This window comes from Vipera berus (genome assembly GCF_964194415.1).
Source record: "Vipera berus genome assembly, chromosome: 7".
In the NCBI taxonomy this organism is placed as follows: Eukaryota; Metazoa; Chordata; class Lepidosauria; order Squamata; family Viperidae; genus Vipera; species Vipera berus.
In genome coordinates this window covers 39664791-39690841 of record NC_138209.1, presented here as the reverse complement: position 1 = coordinate 39690841, position 26051 = coordinate 39664791, and the positions used below count along the sequence as shown (strand labels likewise).

Here is a 26051-nt window from a genome sequence, read left to right as displayed (position 1 = left end):
ACAGCAGGGCTTTTCAACCTTTTCACCCATTGTACCACTTTTAGGATAAGGCAATATCCGAGTACCACCAGTCACCCAGCAAGGTGTCAAAAACTTAAATCCCCCGCCAAAAAAGAAAAAAATGATAAAGTACAGGTAGTCCTCGACTTACAACAATTCATTTAGTGACTGTTCGAAGTTACAACGGCACTGAAAAAAGTGAACTATGACCATTTTTCACACTTATGACTGTTGCAGCATCCCCAGGGTCATGTGATTTACATTAGGATGCTTGGCAACTGATTCATACTTATAACATTCAGTGTCCCAGGGTCATGTGATCAATGGCCAGAGGGGCGTGGCCAGCTCATCACTCAGGTTGTGGGGTGCCTGTGTATGGGGGGGAATCTGTGGATCTCTGGTGGAGGAGAGTGGGACTGGGATTGGGTGCCTTCCCTCTCTCCCATTGTCCCTTTCGTCTTTCCTTCCTTTCTTTCTTTCTCTCCCTCTTTGTCACTTAGCAAGCACCCTCTTTTCTGCAAGCAAGTGAGCTGGGCAGGAGCCCGGGATCAGCATTTCTGAGCGTGACTTCTGAGCACGGCTCAGCTGATCCCAGCCTCCTGCCCAGCTCGCTTGCGGAAAAGAGGCTGCTTGCTAAGTGAGCTGGGCAGAGACCCGGGATCAGTTGAGCTGCGCTCAGAAGTTGCGCTCAGAAACGCTGATCCCGGACTCATGCCCAGCTCACTTGCTTGCAGAAAAGAGGCTGCTTGCTAAGTGAGCTGGGCAGCAGCCCAGGATCAGCTGAGCCACGCTCAGAAGTCGCGCTGAGAAACGCTGATCCCGGGCTCCTGCCCAGCTTACTTAGCAAGCAGCCTATTTTCTGCAAGCAAGTGAGCTAGGCAGGAGCCCGGGATCAGCATTTCTGAGCGCAGCTCAGCTGATTGCGGGCTCCTGCCTGCCTCGCTTGCAGAAAATAGGCTGCTTGCTAAGTGAAGCCCCAGGATCAGCAGGCTACCAGGCTTGCTAGCCCTTCCCCCCCAAACACACCACATGCTCACTCACCCTTCCTCGCTGGCCACTCGGCTCGCTGTTCCTCTGAAGACAGGCCGGTCTGCCCCTTTTATACTTTTTCTTCTCTCCGCTCTAATTAGCATGTCACCACAGATCCTGGGGATTCTGGCAAGCTCTGCAGCTCCAGCTGATCTCCAGGTTTGTGTGTCTCCATTTTGACTTGTTCCCTCCCCCACTGTAATTAGTTAAACTGGGCTTGCATGCCACCAGCCAGGGGCTCGCATACCACTGGTGGTACGCGTACCACAGGTTGAAAAGCCCTGTTTTACAGCACGGATCTGATACATTATTACTGTTAATTCAATAAACATCCAGCATTTCTGAATGAATGAATGGAAGACTGAATAAGATGCCAGAGGATATAAATTGTTAAATGCAATTAAAAACATTACAAATATACAAGTTCAATAATGCAGTTACAGAAGTCGAAGAATTTGTACCATTTAAAAAATAGGCTTGGCTACAAAATAGACTCTAACCATGGAAGAGATTCTCTTCTCCCACCTCTACATAACCTCACATATTAGTTTTGGAAGGTTCCCCGATGATGTAGGGATAACCTTCTGAGGATTTTAAAAGTTTACTTATGGAAATCTGGAACAAACCCTTATGTTATCTCATTTTATCTTACCTTTAAATTTACAGGCTGTCCAACTCCAGTAGACTCTTGAGTAATGCAAAAAGACTAGAGAAAATATACAGCTAATCCCACTGAATCACACAGACAAACCAAACTATAGTTATTTTTGTGAAAGTTGAGAGAGTTTCTTAGGACACAGGTGTTATTTATATCAACAACCAAAAGCTCTCCATCTTCAAGGCTGAAAAGAGAGTAAAAAGTCTATTAAGTGGTGAGAAGTGTGGGAGAAATAAGTGTTGGAATTTAAAAAAAATGAATTGGACTGTTGACAGAGGACAATCCAATGTTTTACTGGCTTTTTCCTAATTCCCCATTCGTGCTAGAGGGCACCATTTAAGGTGCTTCTGGGTTGAAAGGATTAGCCGGTGATATCACCAATGCCAGGATGGATGTCCATGGGGGCTCCTTTCACATCAAGGAGCTGGAGCAAATGACAGGAGTTCTCCCTGCCATGTAGCAGCACTTGAGTATCAAGCGTGGGCTTGCTAACCTCCAACCCAGTGTTCAAACCACGTGAGCTGCTACGCTCCCTTCTTCCTAGGTGATGAAGATTCTTACCTACTGTGCTGTGTGCCTGAGAGCCTTAAGCCAAATGTAAGCTAGAGCATAATCAAGTCATGCCAAATATTTCTGTTCTCAGTTCTCTGAAGTGTTATCAGTGAGTTTGACTAACAATGACTATTCAGAACTTTCAAAATAACTTAATATTGCCTTTATGTTCAGGGTAATAAGTGTGTCTATTTATATATATGTCTTAGGACCTATGATCGCAGTTCCCGAAGTTTAGATCAAGACTCTCCCTCTAAAAAAAGGAAATTTCAAACTAACTATGCATCAACTACCCACTTACTGGCTGGAAAGAAAGTACCAGCATCTCTTCAAACAAAGTCTAGTGATGTGGAAACAACAGTATTTTACATTCCTGGTGTAGATGTTAAGGTAAAAATAAAAAGTTTGACGTTTCCTTCATATAGTGTGATGAGTCCTTCGGGAGAAGGGCGGTATACAAATTTAATAAATATTAAATATTAAAATAGAATTTCAAGTTTCACATTACTTTCCGGAGCCTGTCATGTAATGTAGCTATTGCTTTGAAGCCTGTAAATATGCTAGGAAATCTGATGTTATTACAGATAAGCATTAAGGCTAATTAGGAGAGCCTCTGTTCAGTGAAAAATGTATGATTCATTATGAGGCATATCTACTTTGCTGTCTTTATAATTTACCGTATTTTCCAGCGTATAAGACGACTGGGCGTATAAGACGACCCCTACATTTCCTGTTAAATTATAGGGTTTGGGCTATACTCGCCGTATAAGACTACCCCTCTTCCAACGCACACCAAATAAAAATTAAAAAACAGATTTTATTTTAATATGGTAATTTTAATTCAAATACTTACGACATGCAGGTACTTAGTAGGAAAACTGTCACTTATAAACATAAGGCTGTTTGTCATCAAACATGTAAACATAAAACAGTGCAAGTGGATTAAACTTTTCCTAATTCACTCTAAAGCTTTCCCTGCGCAGACTAAATGGGAAATCCGCTCCAGGTTTTCCAGCCAGCCCACCCAGTTCCTGAGTCAAATGTGTCCTTAGAGCTAAGCTCTGGCTGCTGCATTCCCCACCTGCCTTTCAAGTTGGGATAGACTGCAGCTGCTCTTCAACTTTAGAAGGAAAGACGCCTAGACCCCAGCCTGTAAAAAATCACAGATTGCAGCTTCTTCTCCAATTGGTCCCGCTTTCCCTGGGCAGACCAAATGGGAGATCCGCTCCAGGTTTTCCAGCCAGCCCTGTCCCTAAAGTTTCAGCACCCGGCGTATAAGACGACCCCTGACTTTTGAGAAGATTTTCATGGGTTAAAAAGTTGTCTTATACGCCAGAAAATACGGTAAAAAAGCATTTTAATGTCAAATTGAACAAATCTGGAAGCAAGGGAATTCTACAATACTTTTATCCCTGGAAATACTAGTAAGATTGGATGAGTAATTATTTGAAGAATAAGTTTGAGGAAATCAGTGCCACATTGCCAATCCGATAGATCAATGACAATGTTAGTCATTACAAGAGTTCCTGCTATGTTGCCAGCTATAATTTTTAATCCTTCTCTCTATCTCTTCTTGTTTGCCCCTGTATTAGAGATAGTATAGTTCTTGTACATATGCACTGCATCCACTTTGGATGTGTGGCAGTAACATTTTGAATAAAAGAAAAGGAAAATTTAGCCAATTGGTCCAGTAGTAAAAAGGGCTGATAAACATTGTATATGTTATAGAAAACCTTAAGGCTTTTTCCTAGACAATTAAAGGCTAGGTCGAACTGGGAGTGAGACAGGTGTGACATACCATGCCAACAAGATCTATATTTTAAAAGTGATTCATGTTATTAAGTTGCTGATGAAGAAAATAAACAGAGGGTTTATTACATGTAAATATATTTTGTTTAACGAGATCTCCTTTCTTTGTCCTTAATATACATTTCACATTAAAAACATATTTTTGTTGTAATACTATTGTTTTAAAATAGCAAAGATTCTTTTAAAAAATAAGGTCAGGCATCATTTAACAATATTTACAAATAAAACAGCTTAATCACATCCAGTCAGATAGTTTTAAACATTTTATAACTTATTTAATACAGTAGTTCCAGCATAGCAAGGAATAACTGTACTGTACATCATACACTAATAGGCTACTTCTACACAAACTAATTTTCCAGAACATTTTTATCTAGCTGGGAGCCTTGCAGAGCATCGACCCATCAAAATTCCACCAGACCCTTTATTTTCCATTACTTTGATAATTTCAGTCAAAGTGTTATTTGTGATTTATGCTCTTCTATTCTTTACAATACTCCTTGTCTCTTCCCCTCCCCCCACCAATAGCAGTTTGGCTATGCAGAAACCTATGATTTTAATTTTATTTTGTCCTGTTTTAGCTACATTACAATTCTAAGATGTTAAAAACTGAGTCACCAAATACATCTCGAGGCTCATCTCTTCAAAGAACCTTTTCCAAAGAATCAAAATTGTATAGTATGAAAGACGTCATTCCTCCTACTCGTATCAAGGCTAAAACCTTACTCACTCCTCAACCCCCACCTATTCCATCAGGTAAAAATTTATCTTTTCTTTGTTTGTCTTTTGACTTTAGTAATATTTTGCCATAATGTAGAGTTCAATACTTAGATCAGTATTTGTAGCTTAATTTGTACTTTTGATTATTTTCTTACTAGTTTTTCCCTTTGTTAAATATTACTTTATTAACTATTATAAATGGTTTCTCTTAGATTCTTTGGTCTATTTTTGCGCACACTACATCTGCTGCATTAATGTGTCAATCTATGGGGAAACTAGAAATAAAATTTGGACAATTTTCACAATTCCTAAGTATGCATGAAATCCATAATATGTGGAGTACAAGAAATCAGTTATCCTTAATGTAGAATGTTAAACAGAAATCCTTAATTTCAGAATTGTGTATCTAAGCATATACACATTTTATAATGGAAACTTATTTCAGCTATATGACCAGGTTTTTGGATCCCTTTCTATCAGTAATATAAAACAACTTTCCCAGTTGTTGTTTTTTAAATTATCAGTACTATGATCTTCAACCTTCAATCTTCATTTTAATTTAGGGTTCTTTTTAATCGACTACAGGGTCAATTTAATATTTTTTAATTTGGTTCTTAATTTTTGTATTTTGGATTTTTAATTCCCTGTAAACCGCCCTGAGTCCTCAGGGAATAGGGCGGTATATAAATATAACTAAATAAATAAATAAATAAATAAATAAATAAATAAACCAGCTTGTCTAGGTACCATAATGATTAAGGAATAAACAAGCTGAAATCCAAAATACTTAGAAGACATTAATCCATAGAAAACTTTTTTTTATTTCAGCCCTAATTGTAGAATATCTCCTCAGTGAAACTGAATAGTTACCATTTATTGACACTTTTAGAAAAAAATGTTAAGATAACGTTATACTTAGAAACTGTAAGATTTAGTTGTACAGCTTTTAAAATTGCTCCTCAGTTGTTAAAGCTTTGAATACTCTATGTTTTTGCTAGTTAATTTAATGCATTTTATTTGTATTTTATAAACATCTTTTAAGTATAGTTTCATCAGTCATTATGTATGTATTTAATGTGAAATATACAAGCAACTATTAAATGTACATGATTCTTAGAAAATCTGTGAATGAGAAGGCAAATTGATTTAAATCAACAAGATCAATCAATAAGTCAGTTATGCACTATAATATATTTCCTAAACAAGATTGTAAATCTAAATACTAAATCATATAGCTAAATGAAATATTATCATACCATCAAGTAAAAAAATACCACAATCAAGGAACTGCTAAACAAGCCAACAGTAAACATCCAAACCAAAGAACCTCCAAGACATTCCCACTGACAAGGCAAGCGTGAATATAAACTCAGGGGAAACCCCACTTCTTACTAGTACTGATGATGTTACCTAGTTTGAGTAATGAAATGTCTGCAAAAACACCCAAGCTCAGAGAACCCAAAATACCTCTCTTATCATACAATTGTTACATATTCGTATTTAGAGTCAGTCTATTTCATATGCTATATATACTGCTCAAAAAAATAAAGGGAACACAAGATAAGACATCCTACTATTAAATACAGTACATTGTGTTGTTTAAGTGTTCCCTTTATTTTTTTGAGCAGTATATATATATTTCATTTTTTTTCTTAATTCTGTCCAACATGAGACTGTCATGTAGAGAAAATGTATTTAAGAGATACCTATATAGAATGTGTCTTAGGAGCAGCCGGAGCATACCATAGTGCAAAAATCGATGTGGTTGGGAATCAGACAGAAACTGATTACTGCAACTATACAACCATCCACAGCTGTACAAGCGATCCTACAGAAGAACAGCAACCTTTTTGGTAGTGGAAATGGGGTGGGAGTGTATCAAGGAGAGGACAAGTACCATTGTAATATATTACTTGTTTTTTTGTGCGAAAATGTAACATTATCTTAAGGATTCAGTGTATTGCTACCTTAAATTATCAAATGGCAATGCTCACGAAAGAGTGTGATTCTGTGCTTAGTAGGTTCGCATGCAAAACCTACGACACATCTATATTTATCCATGCTAAGATAGCCTACTTTTTGTCTAAAAATCACTCAAGTTCTAAAGCAGAGGCCCCAATCTTTTGGGCACCAGGGACCAGTTCTATGGAGAAAGATTTTTCCGCAGACCAGAAGAGGCGTGCTTTCGTGTGCTGCCTTCATCCCGCAGATGGGGCTTCATTTGTTTGCGCGGCCCGGTTGCTGGCATGCTGTGGACCGGTGCCAGTCCACAGACCGGGGGTTGGGGACTCCTGATCTAAAGAATACCTAGCTATTTGAATTCTGACTACATTTTCTTGCAATTTGGATAATAGAGAATTATGCAAATAATATTTTAGACAGTAGTTTTTAAAAAATGGAGATGCAAAATAATCTGTGAATGAATTATTTCATTATGTACTGATACCTTAACTGTTTTCATAGTGTGGTTCATGATGGACTACATTTGCAGAGATTACTTAGAAGCATGTAACTCATAAATCTTCCATCATTTTAGAAGGCTAAAGGATGGGAATGGGAGTGCTTTGCAAATCTTTTCCATTGCCACTCTTAATTCATCCCCCTTGAATGTGAAAAATGATAAATAGTTGACCAGCCTTGAGAAATCTTTAGGAGACAAGTTACATCCATTCCCATTCTTAGGCCCTTAACCCAAAAAATTGTTCCAAAAACACACTGCCAAAATTTACCTACTTCAACTAATATTGGTAACACAATCTTGGGATGCTAGTGCTGCAAGCAGACTATATTTTCCATGGGTTACTCAACTTTGGTTTGATGTTTCTTTCAAACTAAATGAAGAATGGGGGAAAAGCAGAATTGACCACGAAGGTGGTATTTTTTTTTTTTTGGCTTAGCATGAGAAAAGCATTTGAATTACATACTTATTTATAGGATACTTAGCATATGCTGAACATGCTCAGACAATGTGACAAGTTGGGCATGTGTTTTAGTTAGGAAAATGTTGGATTGTATCTGCTGCTTTACCCCATGCATTCTTTTGAGCAGATTGTAATACTGTCACTTGATATGTCACTTAAGGCAAACCGTTTATAAGATTATGGTTTTATCAGAAGAAACCAAAGGAACCATGTGTTGTTCTAGTTTGTATCCGAAATCACATAGTTTTGACTAAAAGAATCCAATAATGATCTTGATCAAACAAGATCATATTAAAAACTTGTTGTGATTCAGGGTCAGCCTGTGGGTTCGGCAGTTGGGTCGGACGACTCAGAGGAGGAGGGGGGTGTTGAAGACCTTGCTGAGGGGGTTGAAGATCTTGCTGATGATAGCCCTCAGGCAGGCCCCTCCCACTTGGTCACCATGGAGACCCAGCTGTGTGAGCCTGACAGTGTGGATGAAGATGACCCACAGCTGGCCCTGTTCAAGGACGCCCGACGCAGGAGGCAGTCAAGTAGGAGTAAACAGAGGAAGGCTGTGGGGCTTCTCGGAAGGAGGCAGAGGCCACGCCCTGAACTCTTTATAAAGGGAATGTGTGGGGAGGGCTGGTTTGCTGAAAGCAACCGCTCAGATAGTGTTTCAAAGCTCCTGTATCTTGGTTCGTGTCTTGTTTGTTTTTTGTAGTAATAAATTTGGCAGACGTATTTCCAGCCTCTTGCCGTTTGTAAAGGGGTTGCCTTTTCTGCAGGGCCGGTAGCAGGCTGGTACAGAACAAAACTGAGGCATAACTTCATGCACATACCTTCTGTGGGGTGATACCATATATAGGAAATGGCAGGTGATATAACTCAGGGCAATTCCAGGCCTTAGCCTGGTTTGCCATAGTGTCTGAATATACCCATTCATTCCACTCTGTATAGGTACATTCAGCATCCTTATTTGTTTAAGTTAGACCACTTTTCCTATCCACAGTTGGTCACAAGATGAAACTAGAGAATTAGTAATTAGCAGTACAGCTGCTATAGACATTTTTTTTTGGTTTTGCTTTTCTTGGATAATTAGCAGAATTAATCCATACTAGAGTGTTCTGTCGCAGGAAGTACCAATGTTTCAATTTACAAAAATGTTTAAATACAGCAATGGAAATTTCATTTAAGTTTTTGAAAGTGATCTATTTTAGTCATTCTGATTATAAAATTAGAAGCTTTAATTAAACAGCAAATTTATGGATGATTTAAATCAATCTCATATTCTCTATAAAAATGCTGAGGATCTGTTGGATTAGCCAGAGATACATTATTAACTTAAGGAAAGATATCTCAGGAATTGAGTTAAGGTAACCTCACTTTTGAGCTATCATTAACTTTTCTTACTTTTTTATTTGTGTTCTATTTGACATTTGTGATCTGGTGTTTCACTTTATTTTTCAAATCTTTCAGCCAAAGGTAAAGGAAGTGGTGGCGTAAAAACAGCAAAATTGTATGCTTGGGTTGCACTTCAATCTTTGCCTGAAGAAATGGTGATTAGCCCTTGCCTATTAGACTTTCTAGAAAAGGCCCTGGAAACAATACCTATAACTCCAATAGAAAGGAATTATACAGGTATCGTATTTCTGTACCATAATTTTTATATCCTGATTTTTATTTTGGAGAATTTATATGTAATCACTTCCTTATTGTTTTAAAGCCATCAGTTCACAAGATGAAGATATTGGTCAATTTGATATGCAAGATCCTTTAGAAGAATCCACAGCTTCCTTAGTATCTTCATCAACCTCAGCATATTCTTCTTTCCCTGTTGATGTAGTGGTATATGTAAGAGTTCAGGTGAGCATGGATATCAACTTAAGTAATTACCTTCAAGGCTGTTGTAAATTGGCCAGATTTATTTGTACACAGAGAAGTATTTTGTATTTCGAATGCTAAAATAATGAATTCTATTTTAAATTGGGACTTTCTCATTTATTGTATAGTTTCTATTTCATTTTATATGAGAAATATCATTGATACCTTGTAAAGAAAAGTACCTGCTGTGTCTGCTCGCGTATGTATTTATTTGTAGAGCATATTTTGCTTTAAATATTTCACTGTCTGATAATGTAAACTATATTATGATTTTAGATATTGTATTCTAACTTTTTCCATGGAATCTAAAGCAACATTTGGTTTCACAACTTCATGAAAGTGAGTTAAGCTGAGACATATTGATCTGCCTATGGTTTGGCACCATAAAATTGAATGTTGCTTGCTTGTATTCCAGACTCAGCCGTTTAATCAGATGACACAAATTAAAATTCAGTGCTAAGACGTTTGCAGCTTATTGACTCAAACTACACAGAGCCAGGAAATGTTAAACTGGGGCTGCTGCTTGTATTAGCAAAGATGTATTAAATTTCATTTGATGTATTTAATAATATAATTTTTCTCTATACTCTTCTTGTGTTCCATGTGTAGTTTTCTTCACTGTCAGACTCCTTCTTAGTATTTCTTAATACAGCTTTTATGGGCCCCAAAAAATCTTGTTCTAAACATTCTGCAGAGGTAACAATATGTTATTTTCCTTATTTCTGAAACTAGGTCATCATTTGAAGACGATTATTTTCTAAATCTTAGGATACTTTATGTCCTTTCTGTTGTTCTTGAATTCCAATTTATAATCAATCAGCCCAACTTAATAGACTCAGGAATGAAAGATATTTAGACTCGAATTAAATAACATTTATATAGTCACACATTATTTATCTCTCGCATTAAAAATTTTAATAGTATTATATCTTTAAAATTGTTCTGTTACTTGTTGCTTTCTCATCATTTTAATTCTCCATGTAAGATAAACATCATTTTTTCTTCTTCTTCAGCCTTCACAAATCAAGTTCAGCTGCTTACCTGTGTCACGGGTGGAATGCATGTTGAAACTTCCTTCTCTTGATCTTGTATTTTCTTCTAATCGAGGAGAATTAGAAAATTTAGGTTCGACCGGCCCTACAGAAAATTCTTTACAAAGTGGATCAAAGATGCCAATTAAAACTATCTCGCCAGGTAAAATCCATTTTTATTGAAAAACAGTTTCAGTTCTTTTTAAAGGTGTATTCAGGTCTAATATAAAATAACAGTTTAATCCTATAAGAATAAATTGTGGATCTTCTGGTGCTCTCAAAAGACAGAAAATAAAATGTGTGCTTACAACCATGATTATGCCTTAACAAAACCAGTGGCTAGTATTAACGTTGACTTAGATCAAACTAGAATTAAAAGTTTGAAGTTGACTTGTTTCTCTAAATGATTAATACAAATTGTAAACTTTCAGACATAATTGCTTGTTTTGTAAACCTGACACTAAATAATGGTTTAATGTGATGTTTGAGCTCTATTGTCAACTTACCAAACTCCTTTTGAGCTTAGCCTAGTATAATAATAATAATAATAATAATAATAATAATAATAATAATAATAATAATGATAATAATAATAATAATAATAATAATAATAATAATAATAATAATAATAATAATAATAATAATAATAATAATAAGATTTCTATACCGCCCTTCTCCCGAAGGACTCAGGGCGGTGAACAGGACAATACACAATAAAAATAGAATACAAAAATTAAAAAAACCATTAAACATTATGCCCTTAAAATTAATACATATTACAATTAAAACTATTTATAAAAACCCAACCCCATCCCGTCAGACCAGGCCAGCTTGTTCGAAAAAGAAAGTTTTGAGATCGCGCCGGAAGGAGTGAAGGTCGGGGGCCGTCCGGAGCTCAACCGGTAAGCGGTTCCAAAGGTCTGGCGCGCCCACAGAGAACGGCATTCTTTGATCGGTGGCACCCTGAGGAGGCCCTCTCTGTGGGAGCGCACTGGACAGAGGGAAGTTGACGCCGGCCGCAGGTGTTGCCGTAGGTAATCCGGACCCATGCCATGAAGGGCTTTGTAAGTCATCACTAACACCTTGAACCTCACCCGGAGACATTCTGATCAGTGATTATAATAATAAACTAGACTACATTATACCCCCACCCCCATCCCACTTAATTAATTTAGCTGGAGGACAGCTGACACAGAAATAAATCACATTTCAAATAATCTAGTATTTATCCATATCAGGCTGCAGAAAGAGACTTCTTTATCAGATCTTATAATGTGAGCAGTATGGGGAAAGCAGTCCTTTAGGTGCGTTGATTAAGCCATTCATGGAATAATGTTGAAAGCTTGTCCAGTACCAGTTTGGTCTAGTGGTTAAGGCACTAGGCTAGAAAGTGGAAGATCATGAGTTCAAGTCCATCCTAGCCATGAAATCCAGCTGGGTCAATTTGGGCTGGTCACTTAGCCCAACCCACCTCGCATGGTTTTTGTTAATAGGGAAGTCACAAGGAAGATGTGTTGGACATGTTTGCTGCCTTGAGTTATTTGTAAAATGATAAAGGTAGGATAGAAATGAATAAATAAAAGGAATAAAAATAAATAATTTGTAAGAATGTTTCTAGAAGATTCAGACTTATACTACTATGATTGTCATCTCTAATAATGCATGATTGCCAGGTCTCATCAAAATATGTTTCTATTTGTCTTTCCAGGGAATGTACCTTGGCTGATCTTTATGATTTTTCTAGAATACATTTCTTTTTCTGCTTTAGGTTCTTCTCTTGGATTAGGTAGCTCCTTTGGCAGAACACGGCATAGTAGCAGCCAATCAGATTTGACAGGTTCTAGCAGCAGCTCTTCGGGTTTGAGTTTTACAGCCTGCATGTCTGATTTTTCCCTTTATGTATTTCATCCGTATGGAGCAGGAAAGCAAAAAACCACTGTGGCTGGCTTATCTTCTGGAACAGGTAATAGAGAATAGTGTGGTTCATAGAAATATATTGGTGATTTTTTTTTTACTTTTTAGATAAGCCTTTAAAAAGGAAATACAAAATCCCTTTAAAAATGATTTTGTTCTGATTTAAATATGCATGAATGTATCTTAAAAATAAGTTTTGTATTCATATCTCAGAGTACATCTATGTAGTAAGGCATTCGTACAGTAAATGCAGTAAAAAATTTCCTTTGTTTGTTTGTTTAGAAACTGTTAAAATTATTACATGATATAGCAAGCAATAATTTAGTCACCATATTTTATACCAGCCAAAGTTTACGGACACTTTTGTGCAAAGCTCAACATCTTCAGACATTATGTTAGAATAGGTTTCACCTGTTTAGATTAAACTAAAAAAGCAATTGTGTTTTTCATGGTTTCAGGGAATATAGATGAAGAACCTTCGTCAGTTACTGGTCGCAAGGATTCATTGAGCATAAATCTTGAGTTTGTAAAAGTTAGCCTGTCAAGAATAAGGCGTTCAGGAGGTGCTACCTTTTTTGAAACCCTCTCTGCAAGCAAATCTGCCAATAAGATGGAGACTACATTAATAAACATATCTGGTATATATCAGTCATATCATCTAAACCAGGGGTGTCAAACTCAATTTTCATTGAGGGCCGCATCAGCATTGCGGTTGCCCTCAAGGGGTCGGGTGGGCGTGGCCTGGGTGGGTGTGGCCTACTGGGTGGGCGTGGCTAGAGTGTATGGCCTACTGGGTGGGCGTGGCCAGCTCTACATCGTTCGCATCAAGGGTGCCTATGGGGGCCTGGGCAGGAGTGGGACAGATCTGAGGGTCTCTGGCAGGAGGAGGGTCTCTGGGCCAGGGCCAAGGCACTGGGGGCCGTTCCCTCACTGTTTCCAGGATGGCTTTGCGGGCCGCATGAAACCACTTGCCGGATCCGGCCCCCGGGCCTTGTGTTTGACATGTCTGATCTAAACTCAGTGCAGCATAGAAAATACTGCATTACATGTGAAAAATAGAACTTGTAGGTCTTTTGAATGGATGTTGCATAATTACATTTTAAGATAATTATAAAATTAGATATATTTTCTCCACTAAACAGATGATCTTTCTTGACCTTGTCATAGCTCTCTACAGCCAATAAGTCCTTGATTAATGTCCTCTCATTCAGTGACTGATCAAATGTATGACAAGACTGAATGGGAGGGGGGTAATTGTAACCAGCAGATTCCTGCAGTCACATGATTTAAATTTGAGTACTCAGCAACTGGCTCATAATTATGCCATCACAGCATCCTTTGGCCACAAGATCACCATTTGTGATGTCTCTGCTGCTTCCAGTGAACAGTCAACAGGAAAGCTGGTAGAAGGTCACAGATGGTGATCATATGACTGCAGGATGCTATGCTTGCACGGGATTTGCCTAACAACAGCAACTTGGACTGCTGGAACTGCTGGTATAAATTGGCACGATCGCATCACATTGTGCCGTATGATCATGACACTTAGCAATGGAGTTCCCAGTCCCAATTACCACCAGTAAGTGAAGATTACCTGCATAATCAAAATAATAGGCAGATAGTCTGGGAAATATTTGATAAAACATAAATACCACAACTGCTTCCTTCCTTCCTTCCTTTCCTCAACCATGTGGAAGAATATCACTTTTTGAACTTGCAAACAAAACTGATACCACTGTGAACTTACATTTGTATAATTCTATTTAAAAGCCTTTTAAGTAAGTATGGGTCTGGTTCACCATAACACTAAATCAAGCTTTTGATATATTTTTATTTTTCAACATCTATTTACATTTTCCTTGATTCTTTTTTTGAGATGAGATAATAAAATTGTGCCAGTAATTGATCTCTTGTAGCAAGCAGTTTTAATATTAAATACATTGGAGGAATACAAACATTTTTGAGATGGCTATTACTGCAGTAAACCTAGAATTAGGTGCTACAATGCTAAAAAAAGAAGAGATTAAAAATATATAATATAGACAAATTTATTCTGAAAAATGAAACGTATTTTACATTTCCAATCTACAATAGCTGTCAAGCGTCAAACTGGTTGCAGCAGGTTACAAACCTTATAAGCAAACAAATATTGATAACCTTGATCCTGATTGGGAGAGTCTGTAGCCCTCTCTATGTTGTTCTGAATTAAACTATAGCAATCTGAGTCAGTTTGATGGATGTAAAGGATGCTGATACAATCTAAATTAAATTACCTCAATTTTGAGTATATTCATTAAAATTTATTAAACACTTGGTTTGGGTTTATGAATGACAGATGTTACAAGAATGAATAAAATAATGTGAAATGTAAAATATAAACAATTTTTTTATAATATTTTTCTAGCTGTTTGTGATATAGGATCTGCTTCTTTTAAATATGACATGAGGAGACTCAGTGAGATTCTAGCATTTCCAAGAGCATGGTACAGAAGGAGCATTGCAAGACGCCTTTTTCTAGGTGACCAAACAATAAATATGCCAGGTAAATAGTCAAAAGAAGATATTACTGTGATTGATTGACGTTAAAAACACATCAGTTTTCCACTTGGTGTTAGAAATGCCATTTGCGGGGTACCAAATGGATTAAAAAATGTTTGTGTTTAAAATCTGTATGAATGTTTCTGCTTTGATTCCCTTAAACTAGCTGCTTTTAAATTGTTTTTAAACAAAGAATCCCCTAGTCCAGGGGTAGGCAACCTTGGCTCTTTTATGACTCGTGGACTTCAACTCCCAGAATTCCTGAGCCAGCCATGCTGAGGGGAAAGGGAGAGGTTTCCAAGCTGAGCCATGCTGGCTCAGAAATTCTGGGAGTTGAAGTCCACGAGTCATAAAAGAGCCAAGGTTGCCTCCCCTTACCCTAGTCCCTCAATAAGTAACATTGGAGCGTAGCATATTGTAATAATCTTGGTAGATCTGTGATGAATTAATAACAAGCTAAACAAACCATTTATTTTGTTATATGTGTTCCTAGTAACATCAGGTCCTGGGACCCCAGATTCTGTTGAAGGAATGAACCAGCACGTGTCACCTGAATCATCAAGAAAAGCATATTGTAGGACCTGGGAGCAACCAAGTCAGTCTGCTTCATTTACCCATATGGCTCAATCACCAAGTGTTTTCAACGAGCACAGTACCAATAGTAATATGGCCTCTGGAACAGTGTCTCATAACCTAAAATCCCCTGCTGTTTCAAGATCCAGAAGTGTATCAGATTCGTCAGTCCCTCAGAAAGGTGAAAAGAAGTTTAATTCCACTACTTTGAATCACACACCACTGTGTAATAGAATACTGTCATTGAACCTAAAAGGATGCAGTTTATAATATTACTCCAAAATTGCTCTGATTTATTATTTTTCTTCAAACAAAACCAAATTATTTTCTTTTCCATTAACTTGTTTATTGTGCTACAAAGTGTACTGATATACACAAAATTGTCCTGTGTTGTCTTACAAAGTGAGAACTAATTTGATACAACAATTCAGTTTATGATCCTTATGCATTTTAAACACACACTTATGTAATACAAGGAAAATGAAAACATATGAAAATGTTTCTATTCAAGTGTGCTTGTCTGCCTGGAGAACACATTCTTATTTCATCTCTTAAGGGTTGAGAAATAATGTACCCTGGAATTGAATGGAGAATTGAAATAGAGGAAGTCCACTGAAGGATTGAAAATTTAAGCAGGCAACACAGGATGGAACAGAGCTTAAAATTTCAATAGTTTATAGAAAGAAAAAACCAGTAAAAGTATTTATTTTATCAAACTTTGATGATTTGGAAAAAGAAAATTTCAATAATCCCAGTTCAATTGCTCAAATGTTCTATTCTGTTTTTTGTCAATTAAACAAAAATATAATTATTCAGCTATAAAAAAATTGCTTTTTAATTATTAGAGCTGAAAGATAAACTTCAGAAATTTTAGCAATATACAAAGTTCACATTTGTATCCCATATATTTTCTGACAATTACTGTTGAAAACATTTAGATAACATTTAGATTTAACAATCTCCAATATTTAAAAACTCATCCAGTTGTGACATCTATCATGTAAAATTGTTATTCACTGAGAAAAAAGTTCTCAAACATTCACAAAGTACAAATGTTCTCTCTAGATTATATATCATAACACTATTGTGTGCAAATAGATGGAGACGAAGTAAAGAGTCAAGGAGTATGCAAGTTCTTATTTGGACTTGGTTATTCTGATGCATTTCCCAGCAAAATCTGCAGAGTGGTATTAATATCTGATTTTTGTCAGTAATACTTTGCAGTATTACATTTACAGTATTTGCTTTGTGTTTAATTCCAGATCTGCTGTCAAAAACATCAACTCCATTTAATAAATCAAATAAAGCTGGAAGTCAGCAAGTGACACCATGGGAAACATTGGTGGTATTTGCTATTAACTTGAAACAATTAAATGTACAAATGAATATGAGCAATGTGATGGGAAATACCACGTAAGAAAACCTTTTTAATTAACCATTCAATTTTTCTGTATATTCCAAATATTTTTAACATGTAAGAGTATGTGTGCATGGTGTTCAAGAATGCTTTTTGATTCAGGAAGCATCAACTTTCATTTCAAGTTACCGTAAGTTGTATAGAAGTGGAGGACTTTGAACAGAGACTTCCTTGAAAATAAACTGTTGAAGACATTGATTAGTTGCAGAGCTATCTAAATACTCTCTCTTTGTTCTTATCTTACTATATTCGGTGATAATATAGTTAGAGATGGCCCATTAATATTTTTATCATCAAAAATTTGAAAATTTGTCCCCATCTTGTTTTGTTAAATGAGATCATGTGAATTGTATCCTTACTACCATATACATTTATTACTTTGTTAAATGCATTTTACAACTTGCATTTTTGCATATTATTGGATAAATAAGATCAATGATATTTTCATATTTTTATGCATGATTTAGGTGGACTACCAGTGGTCTGAAAAGCCAGGGTCGTTTATCTGTGGGCAGTAACAGGGATCGTGAAATTAGTATGTCAGTAGGACTGGGAAGATCACATTTGGATTCTAGAGGAGGAGTGGTTGGTGGTACCATAGACGTTAATGCCTTGGAGCTGGTGGGTAAGTTGAAAATTAGCAAGTATTTTATGACAATGATTAGTTATTTTTATATAGTAAATATAATCAGCTAATTGTATTTGTTTAAATTGAAAAATTAGCATCTACTCATTACCTCTTATCACACATGGTCAGACTTAGACTTGTTTAAATTGAGTAACCACTAATTGTTGACAGCATTTTCTGGACATTTTCAACATTATTTGTGTGTCTCTGTGTGCACTAATACAGAAAGAGAGAGAGCTTGGAGGCCTTTTGATATTAATTGGAGACTAGTGTTGAGAGCCAATGTCTAGTATCTCACTGTTTCCCTTTGCTACTAAACTAAACCTAAAAACCTGGCTCTTTGAGCTATCTGGTCTGGACTGAGTGGTTTTAATGTTTTTAAATTGTGATTTTAATTTTTTGGGGCTAGACTTAATTTAATTTTAATTTTATATTGTATTGTTTTTAAATTTTGCCTTGTAAACCGCCCTTTGTCCTTCGGGAGTAGGGCGGTATATAAACCGAATTAATAATAATAATAATAATAATAATAATAATAATAATAATAATAATAATAATAATAATAATAATAATAATAATAATAAAAAACTGATATGTTTTTCAGCTCATATTTCAGAACATCCCAACCAGCAACCAAATCACAAAGTTCAGATTACCATGGGCTCTACTGAAGCTCGTGTGGATTACATGGGGTCTAGTATTCTAATGGGCATTTTCAGTAATGCAGATCTTAAGCTGCAGGATGAGTGGAAAGTTAATCTCTATAATACTTTGGATTCCAGCATTACTGATAAGAGGTAAAGGATTTTTTTTGCCTAGATCTAAAGTATATAATCTGCTTTTATTATTTCAAACCATTTTAATCAAATTGTCAATGAACGTTTTTGAATTAGTTATCTTTTCTTCAACGTTTAATAAAGCATTATAAATTCATGGAAAATATTATTATTTTTATATTCCAGTGAGATATTTGTCCACGGTGATTTGAAATGGGATATTTTTCAAGTGATGATTTCCAGATCAACTACACCAGATCTCATCAAAATAGGAATGAAGCTCCAGGAATTCTTTACTCAGCAGTTTGATACAAGCAAGCGAGCTTTGTCCACATGGGGACCAGTTCCATACTTTCCTTCCAAAACTGTTGTCAGTAATGTAGAAAAATGTTCACAGCAGTGTATGTATGAAATCAATTTCTTTCATGTCATGAAGCTTTTATCTTTCCGGATCATAAACCAAAATATTACATACTGGCCTGCCTAATGTTTGAGCCTAGACTCCATTTGGCTGCTGTTGATACTATGATGGCAGGAGAATATGAATGACATCTTTTTCTTTTATGACCTTAGTAGACATGGATAAAATTGTATTTTTAGCATCTTCTTCTTTAGCAGCAGGTTCAGTGTTTTTTCCAGAATTTATTAAATAACTCTGGAGACAGGCTAGAAAGGAGTACTGCAATAAAAATATGGTCTAATCTATATTTAGAATGACAGACAGAATTAGATAAAAACTTTTATCTGAAAAAAATGAGCTGATATATTATCAGTGAGCCTCAAAATCTGAATTTCAGCAAAAATTTTATAAGTGAGCATTTTGAAAAATAATAATGTGTATATCCTGCTATGGAAAGACACAAAAAGGCGTGCACCATTTTATTTTACAGCCATTTTGTCATACAAAAACAAAAGCCATTTGAAGCATATAATACTTCTAAATGTTTAATGTACACTTGTATCAATATAGTAAGTTATACAAAAAAATAACTACGGTAATTCTCGACAGATGATCATCCTTGGTATTGGAATTTCCTTCACTGAACCATGTGAACATAAAATGAGATATTGTGTGTTTGCACTGTCTTAACAACAGCATTTCCCGCTGCAGTCATTAACCAAGAATCATGGGTGGTTAAATGAGCAATCCCATTTCTGGACATTCCAGGCTTGGTCCTTCCCAGCTCCAAGTCTCATCCTAAGGGCCTACTTACAACTCCTCCCTGTGACTGCCCTGCCTTTTAGTAAGCAGCCCGAGAAATACATGGCTCTGGGATTGCTTGCCACTCCTGGGAAGCCTTGGCCACCACCCAGCAAGCATTAGCAAACATTTGTTCATCCAGCAGCTTTCTCTCCCAGTTCCCACACTGGCTTTTTGCCTTGTATTGCCAACCGCTATGGTTGAGGTATTTTGTTGCCTTTATTATCTCCTTTGGAGACCCAACTTCATGGTTTCTACATGTGGCTCCTTGAGTCTTTGGAAAACTGCACTTTTTGGAACATATTTGGAAAGATAACACAGCTTTCTACAGACAGCTCAGTTTTCAGATTTGAGCTGTGTTGGAGACCCACATGAGACTGAGGAGAAAAGGCAGCTGGGTGAATGAATGCTTGCTAGCGTTTTTGGATCAGGCTGGGGAGCTACATGTAGCAAACATTCACATAGAACTTAGGTCTACAAATGAGGCAGCGAGGCCCTTTTGTTTCAGCCACAGTGGCTGGCAGAAAAGGTGAATGCACGAACTGGAAGCGAAGACTGCTGGATGAACAAATGCTTGTTGATGCTTGCTGGGATGGCTAAGTCTCCCTAGGCACGACAAGTAGCTGTGCAGTTCTGGGGCTGTTTGTCACCCTTCAAGGCAGGGTGCAGGGCAGTCATAGGGCAGACAGAGTGGACATAGGCAAATTGGGTCATTTAGTGAACCTGGCTTCCAACTGACTTTGTCAGGAGTCCCCTATAAAGGTTATAAGTGGCAATTATGTGACCCTGGATACTGCAATCATTGTAAATACACGTTTGTTGCCAAATGCTTGATTTTTGATCATGTGACCATGGAGATACTACAACTGTCATAAGTGCAAGAACCAGTCATAAATTACTTTTTTCAATGCCATTGTAACTTTGAAAGGTTGTTAAATAAATGGTCATAAGTCAGGGATTTACTAGTGATTCTATGACAGTTTTAAAACCTGGCTGTTATACATAGATGAAAATAAGAACAATTATTTGCTCATCCTTCTCCTAAGCACAAGCTTAGAAAAAATGAAAAATTATTAATGAAATTCCTGTTCATTATTTGTAGCTAAGACCCATCATTTTCAGAAGGATTTTTTTGAATCCCTAAAGTTAAATCTACGTATGTCTGTGTGCTCTGTTTTCTAGTATTAGATGCAGCACATCATCGCCACTGGCCAGAAGTATTAAAGGTGATGTCAGGATGCCACATATCCTTATTTCAGTTTCCTTTACCAGAAGATGGAAAGTTTGGAGGCTCTATGAGTTTGCATGGAAATCACATGACTTTGGCATGTTTCCATGGACCTAATTTTCGTTCAAAATCATGGGCTCTGTTTCATCTTGAAGAACCTAATATTGCATTTTGGACTGAAGCACAAAAAATATGGCAAGAAGGTATTCAGGCATTTGTATGCCTTTTGTTTGATCTTTTCCCATATTAAATTGTAACCAATATTTAAATATTGAAGACTAAACATTGGCTGAATTTTTTTTGTAACCTACATACTAAACCCAATAAAATTCTGTATGGGTATTAAAATGAGAGCTTGCCATAGTATCAAGAGATTTACTGAGCTCATATGCAATGACCACAAAGGATACTGTGCTTGGAGGGGATATTTTGCTCCTAGATTAATTTTGGATTAATATCGATACTGTGCATACAATGGGAGACCATTGATGACTTCAGAAAGTAGCAAGATTTTTTTAAAAAAAATTGCTATGTTCAACCTTTCCTAGGATCCAGTGAACCTTCTACATATGTTGTGCAAACACTAGACTTCCATTTGGGTCACAATACTATGGTAACAAAACCATGTGGTGCCCTGCAAAGTCCCATGGCAACAATTACTAAAATAACAAGGAGACGTCATGAAAATCCACCACATGGAGTTGCAAGTGTAAAGGAATGGTTCAATTATGTTACAGCTACACGAAATGAAGGTAGGAACAAATAAATTGGTCCTTTGGGAAACTGCCATAAATTTACAAAAGTTCCAATTAATAGTATGAAGGAGTTGCATGTGATGGAAAGATGCCCAAAAATTCATAATTTTCTGAGCTTAAACCTTGAAGCAATTGTATAAAAAGGATGTGCTCAACTTTACAGAAATATATGTATAAAAATAATATTAACATCATCAAACTGCATCTGCCTATCCACAATTCTTAGGAAAAACTCAGTAGGTGGACAAAAATGCCAAATCCAGTTTAAACCTCTGCAAATCATCATCTAAATAATAGTAATAATGCATTAAACTTGTATATCACCTGAGTGATTCTGAAATCAAAGAAATTACAAAAAAATCTTTAAAACATAAAAGATAAATATAAAAGATGGCAAGCACAATGAAGTAGGGGTACCCGCTTTTTTATCCCCATATATTGTAGAGGTTGTCAATTTCCATTCACTTAAAAATTCACAATGTGACTTAATTTTTTGCTTACCTAAATTTTATTCATTTCACCTAAAATGAAATACAACGTCTACATGTCTTAAAATTTATTCTGTATAGAAATATAAATCTTGGTAATATGTAATTTCCATGAATTGAAATATTATTAGTAACTGCCTCATAAGAATCATTTATTTAAATGAGTTTATTTAAATGAGTTATCTCAAAAGATTGTTTGCTATTCTTTCCAGAATTAAACCTTCTCAGAAATGTTGATGCAAACAACACAGAGCATACTACAACAGTGAAAAGCTCCAGTTTGTTAAGTGGTTTCAGAGGTGGTTCCAGTTACAATCATGAGACTGAAACAATATTTGCATTACCAAGGATGCAGCTGGATTTCAAATCCATTCATGTTCAACAACCTCAGGAACCTTTAATACATGGTAGTCTGTTCTTTTTGTAAAAAAAATGATGAACTTAATCAGCATTTTGTGTAAATGAAATAATAGCAAAATTTTATTTAAAAAATAAAAAATAAATTTAATTCATGACAATAGTGACTCCATATCAAATATCACTATTGCATGAGAATTGAAATCAGATAAAATTCTTAACACTGCAATTCTATATTGCCTACTGGAAAAAATATCCCACAAAGTTCAGTTGCATGTAACACCAATATTTCATAATAGTCTAATTATAAAATATGAAAACAAAGGAGATTTGGATTTATGGATACATATTGGATAGCTGATCTTCCAAATGTGACTGTAAAATGTTGGTTTTTATTACAGTTGATGTGCCAAGATAGCAAATGCTTAAAATCAAATATAGCATAAGAGCTCATTATCAATTGTGCACACTTCAGAATGACTTCATTTTAATGAAGGCATTTTGCACATACAAAGGAATTGTGTATCAGTCAGAGACATCATAAGGCCTTAAGCATAAAAGTATTCTCGGAAATTTCATTTCAAATTTATGCTGAAAAAAATCAGTACTTTTCGCTATCTTGCATTTTAAAACTTTCTCATTAAAATGTTTTATTCAGGATATTTATTCTTGTAATTACCAGTTTCTCTGAATGATTTATGTAATTTCATTACAGATGCCAGTGCCAAGCCAAAGGTAGAATGCAGTGTAGTAACAGAATTCACAGATCACATTTGTGTAACAATGGATGCAGAATTAATAATGTTTCTGCATGACTTAGTTTCTGCTTATCTTAAAGAAAAAGAAAAAGGTATGTAATTACCACTAAGCTAGTGGGCTCACATTATGTGCTTTTACAACTTGTATAATAATTAACTTGTGGTTCTTATATATTTTATTAGTAAAATATTTGACTTTATTTCTATTTTTTGTCTGTCATATTGAATATCAATGTTTTGGAAGGGAATGTAGCTAATGAAGTTTTTTAAAAATAGATTATTAAAACCATTGTTCAGGATAAAAGGTAAAGAGTACATTAAATTCAAAACATCTATGCTACAACTAAACACATTTCCAATTGATGTTCCATCAAAAACTATTCTGAATTTGTAAGAGTATTGTTAATTTGATTGTACCAGAGATTAATTTTGTATTTCAGACCCCATTGCTACTCAGTTCCTAGTTTTAAAAATACACTTTTTACATTATCCCATCATATAATGTAAAATGGAATGTTTTCCTTTACAAGTATGGAAATACTATGAAATGTCATAGGCTAAAATAATGTAGTTTTGAGCTATTTAAACTCAAATTGTTTTATAATATATATAGTACATAGTATAGTATAAACAGTATATCTGTTCAAAAAATAATTGAAGTTTTATGAAAAAAAAATCATTTGTGTCACAGATATATAAAAATACATGATAAAGGTATACTTCAGAAATAAAGTTGTGTAAATCATTCAGTGAGGTACGGGGCTTCACTGTCTGTGCGATGGAAGTGGCTTTTTCATATGGACATACATGCCTAGACTTGTGGAGGGCTTTAAAGCAAGTGACTGAAATTTTAAATACTTGTGCTAGTTTACAGCTTCACAGCATCTTTACTATTTGCTAGGGTTTGTTATTTCCACAGATCTAGTAGTGGCATTTAATAATTATCTTACTTAAAACTTTTGATATGTAATCTTTATATAAGTAATCAATAGGTTACAATGGCAATTCGGGCCACAATTTCTGCTAGGTCATCATTAAGCTAAATGTGACTGCATTTTTAGTGACAGCAATCCTGCAGTCCTGGTTGTTGTCAGAATCCCAGAATTGTGCTGGTCATTAAGTGAGAGGAGGTGGGAGACCCAGGTAAGCACAACAGGATGTGTGCAGGTACTGTAGGCAGGTGTTCTGGAGCATGGACAGGTGCTGCATGTTGCTGTGGCAGGCACTCTAGAATGCAGGTGGGTGAAAGAGCAGCAGAAGTGACTTCCAATTTCCTGCCAGCTTCCCCATTTACTGTTTGTGGAAAGCTGATAGGGTACATTGAAAACCACAATCACGTAACTGTGGTTCACTGTGACATCATAATCACAAACCAGGACCGAACACCCAGTTCACAATTACAACTGTGGAGATGCTACAACAATTGAGACCAATCATCACTCCCTCTTATTCAATGCCACCGTAACTTTGAATGGTCCTAAACAAATGGTTGTAACTATGCGCATATTATTTTTTTAAAAAATAGAACTATTCACTTGAGGAAAACTCATTTTTATTTTGAAATCTTTCCTAATACTACATTACTAATTCTGGATTTTAGTATGGTATGTAAGTATTAAGTAATTTATGGCACCAATGAATTTCTTATGTCATGAAAGTTTCGGGAACATTAAAATATAAACCAAATGGCTTGATTTGCTGATAATTTTTAGCTTTGTTTTATTTCACTTATTTTATGGTAGTTATTATCAACATATCATTCATACTTTTAATATCAATAATATGTGCAATTCTAATAGAACTCAGTATGCAAGTTGACAGTTTTTTCTTAATAATCAGTATCATTTTGTTATATTAAATAAGCTACAAACCTTAAATTCTTATTTCTGGAATGGTTGCAGTCTTACATATTTTATATTTGTCTATGACCAAAATGAAGATTATAGTCTAAAACAGAAATATTTCTCTTCTTTGTCTAGCTGTCTTTCCACCTCGTGCTTTGTTTAGTCGTCCAGGACAAAAAAGCCCCATCAGTGTACTTGATGAGAGCAGTAGTGAAAAAGCATTGGAAGAAAGTGTTACTTACACAACTGTGGATTGGAGAGAATTTATCTGTAATACTTGGCATCTGGAGCCCACATTGAGGTAATTAGCATTTGTTTTCAATAATCAGTCTGATTTTCAGACAAATATTCCACTACTTATTTACCACACAGTGAATTGTCATCTAGAAATAATTATTCTTAACTATAGGCAACTCTGATGGCTAGTTTTACACACAACTAGGAACTATTTACAGGGACGCGGTGTGGCTCAGTGGGTTAGGACGCTGAGCTTGTCAATCAGAAGATCGGCAGTTTGGCGGGTCGAATCCCGAGTGCCGCGTAGCAGAGTGAGCGCTTGTTACTCGTCCTAGCTTCTGCCAACCTAGCAGTTCGAAAGCACGTAAAAATGCAAGTAGAAAAATAGGGACCACTACGGTGGGAAGGTAACAGTGTTCCATGCGTCATGCCGGCCACATGACCACGGAGATGTCCTTGGACAAGCACTAGCTCTTCGGCTTTGAAACGGAGATGAGCACTGGCCCCTAGAGTTGGAAATGACTAGCACGCATCTGTCGGGGAACCTTTACCTTTACCTTTAGGAACTATTTACAAAATGCACAGCAAAAGAAAATTTATACTATGAATATATATTGCTTTATATATTAATACAGGACATAGGGATGGTATAGAACATGAAAGGCCTGGAATGATGCAGGGAGAGCTGCAGGACCTATAAAATTCCCTTACTGTAGAATCTATGGCTATTAACATAAAATAAACTATTGAACTG

General features: G+C 36.1%; 1 protein-coding gene across 4 annotated transcripts in view; it reads left to right on the top strand.

Moving 5' to 3' along the window:
* BLTP1 (bridge-like lipid transfer protein family member 1) overlaps nt 1-26051 on the top strand; it is a 143656-nt gene that overhangs the window by 117028 nt on the left and 577 nt on the right. For all 4 annotated transcript variants that reach the window (XM_081333292.1, XM_081333294.1, XM_081333293.1 and 1 more), the window contains 18 exons: nt 2449-2629; nt 4630-4804; nt 9148-9309; nt 9395-9534; nt 10566-10746; nt 12352-12546; nt 12956-13135; nt 14902-15039; nt 15529-15789; nt 16871-17021; nt 17493-17650; nt 18258-18450; nt 18616-18830; nt 20813-21061; nt 21407-21610; nt 22314-22508; nt 23174-23308; nt 25196-25361. In XM_081333292.1, coding sequence (XP_081189418.1) covers nt 2449-2629; nt 4630-4804; nt 9148-9309; nt 9395-9534; nt 10566-10746; nt 12352-12546; nt 12956-13135; nt 14902-15039; nt 15529-15789; nt 16871-17021; nt 17493-17650; nt 18258-18450; nt 18616-18830; nt 20813-21061; nt 21407-21610; nt 22314-22508; nt 23174-23308; nt 25196-25361 — 3279 coding nt within the window. The remainder of the gene's footprint in view (nt 1-2448; nt 2630-4629; nt 4805-9147; nt 9310-9394; nt 9535-10565; nt 10747-12351; nt 12547-12955; nt 13136-14901; nt 15040-15528; nt 15790-16870; nt 17022-17492; nt 17651-18257; nt 18451-18615; nt 18831-20812; nt 21062-21406; nt 21611-22313; nt 22509-23173; nt 23309-25195; nt 25362-26051) is intronic.